General features: G+C 43.3%; 1 protein-coding gene across 1 annotated transcript in view; it reads right to left on the minus strand.

The window, feature by feature from the left end:
* Positions 1–52: 52 nt before the first annotated feature.
* Positions 53–1,121, minus strand: part of CSUI_006849 (myosin h) — a gene marked incomplete at its 3' end in the record, with an annotated part of 9,789 nt that continues 8,720 nt past the window's right edge. Inside the window, exons 10-11 of the mRNA XM_068067000.1 lie at positions 638–739; positions 53–155 (exon numbers count right to left, since the gene is read on the minus strand). Of these exons, the coding sequence (XP_067921019.1) occupies positions 53–155; positions 638–739 (205 nt within the window). The remainder of the gene's footprint in view (positions 156–637; positions 740–1,121) is intronic.

Below are 1,121 nucleotides of genomic sequence, written 5' to 3' on the forward strand. Positions count from 1 at the left end.
TTCTTTTCTTTCTCTTTCTCCCTCTTTCTTTCTCTTTTTCTTCGCTTACAAGAGGTACATCACTGAAGATTCCTCGTATATAGATGTGTTCGCCTCTGCCCCACATGAACAATCGACCGCTTGAATCGACGGCTGCATTGTGATAGCCACCTGCACTACGCACAGAGGACAAAGAAGAAGAAGAAAAAGGAGAGAAGCAAAAAGAAGAAGAAGAGGCGATCTCTCTACTATCTTCACTCATCATTAAAAGAATGCCGTATACACTCCAAGAGGCCCAAGAAGAATAGGGAAAAAGCGAAGAAAGAAAGAAAGAGATAGAAAGAAAAGAAAGAAGAAAGAAGAAAGAATCGCCCTATCTTCTTTTCGCACGCAGATACACAAATAGATAGATAGATAGATAGATCAATAGGTAGTAGGTAGATAGATTGACATCTCCAGGTTGGAGATGGGGGGGGTTATCTTCCCTGTACCTAGAAAGTCTCATGAGAGGAGAGACCGACAGGATTAGAGACAGAAAAGAAAGAGAGAAGACACGAACGACTGCCTCTACGATAAATGACAAAGAAAGAAGAAAAGAGAGAAAAGAGAGGAGAAGAAGAGAGAGAAAGAATGAAGGTAGATGGCAGTGGCAGCATACCTGAGAGTGACGATGGATCTTCGGTGTCCTTTGGATGATCTAAAAAGAACTTCCGTAGGGGAAAGAATTCTATCATATCGAGGTGAAGACCCGCACTGCCCGCTTAAAAAGAAGACACACAGCAAAGAAGATGATGAAGAAAAGACGCTTCAGTCGATCGAAGAGACAAAGATGATAGATCGTCGATATCTACGTGGGTTGTCGAGAGTACGTATCTTGTATCCTATGACACTGTGTATCTGTACGTACAGCTGTCGTATCTTGACGCACCTCTCTCGGGTGTCTTCCATCGACTGTAGAGAGCAGGAGACACTTACTTCTCTAAAGAGAGGCACATGGAGATGACCGATCTATACAGTGGATAGATAGACACGTCGATCGATCTAGACAGCACTCTGCGTTACGACCCCCTCATCATGAATATGCAAAGACAGAGAGACAGAAGAAGCAGAAACACACAGAGATCGATTAAGGATAAGGAGAG

Source organism: Cystoisospora suis (genome assembly GCF_002600585.1).
Source record: "Cystoisospora suis strain Wien I chromosome Unknown contig_3521, whole genome shotgun sequence".
Lineage (NCBI taxonomy): Eukaryota > Apicomplexa > Conoidasida > Eucoccidiorida > Sarcocystidae > Cystoisospora > Cystoisospora suis.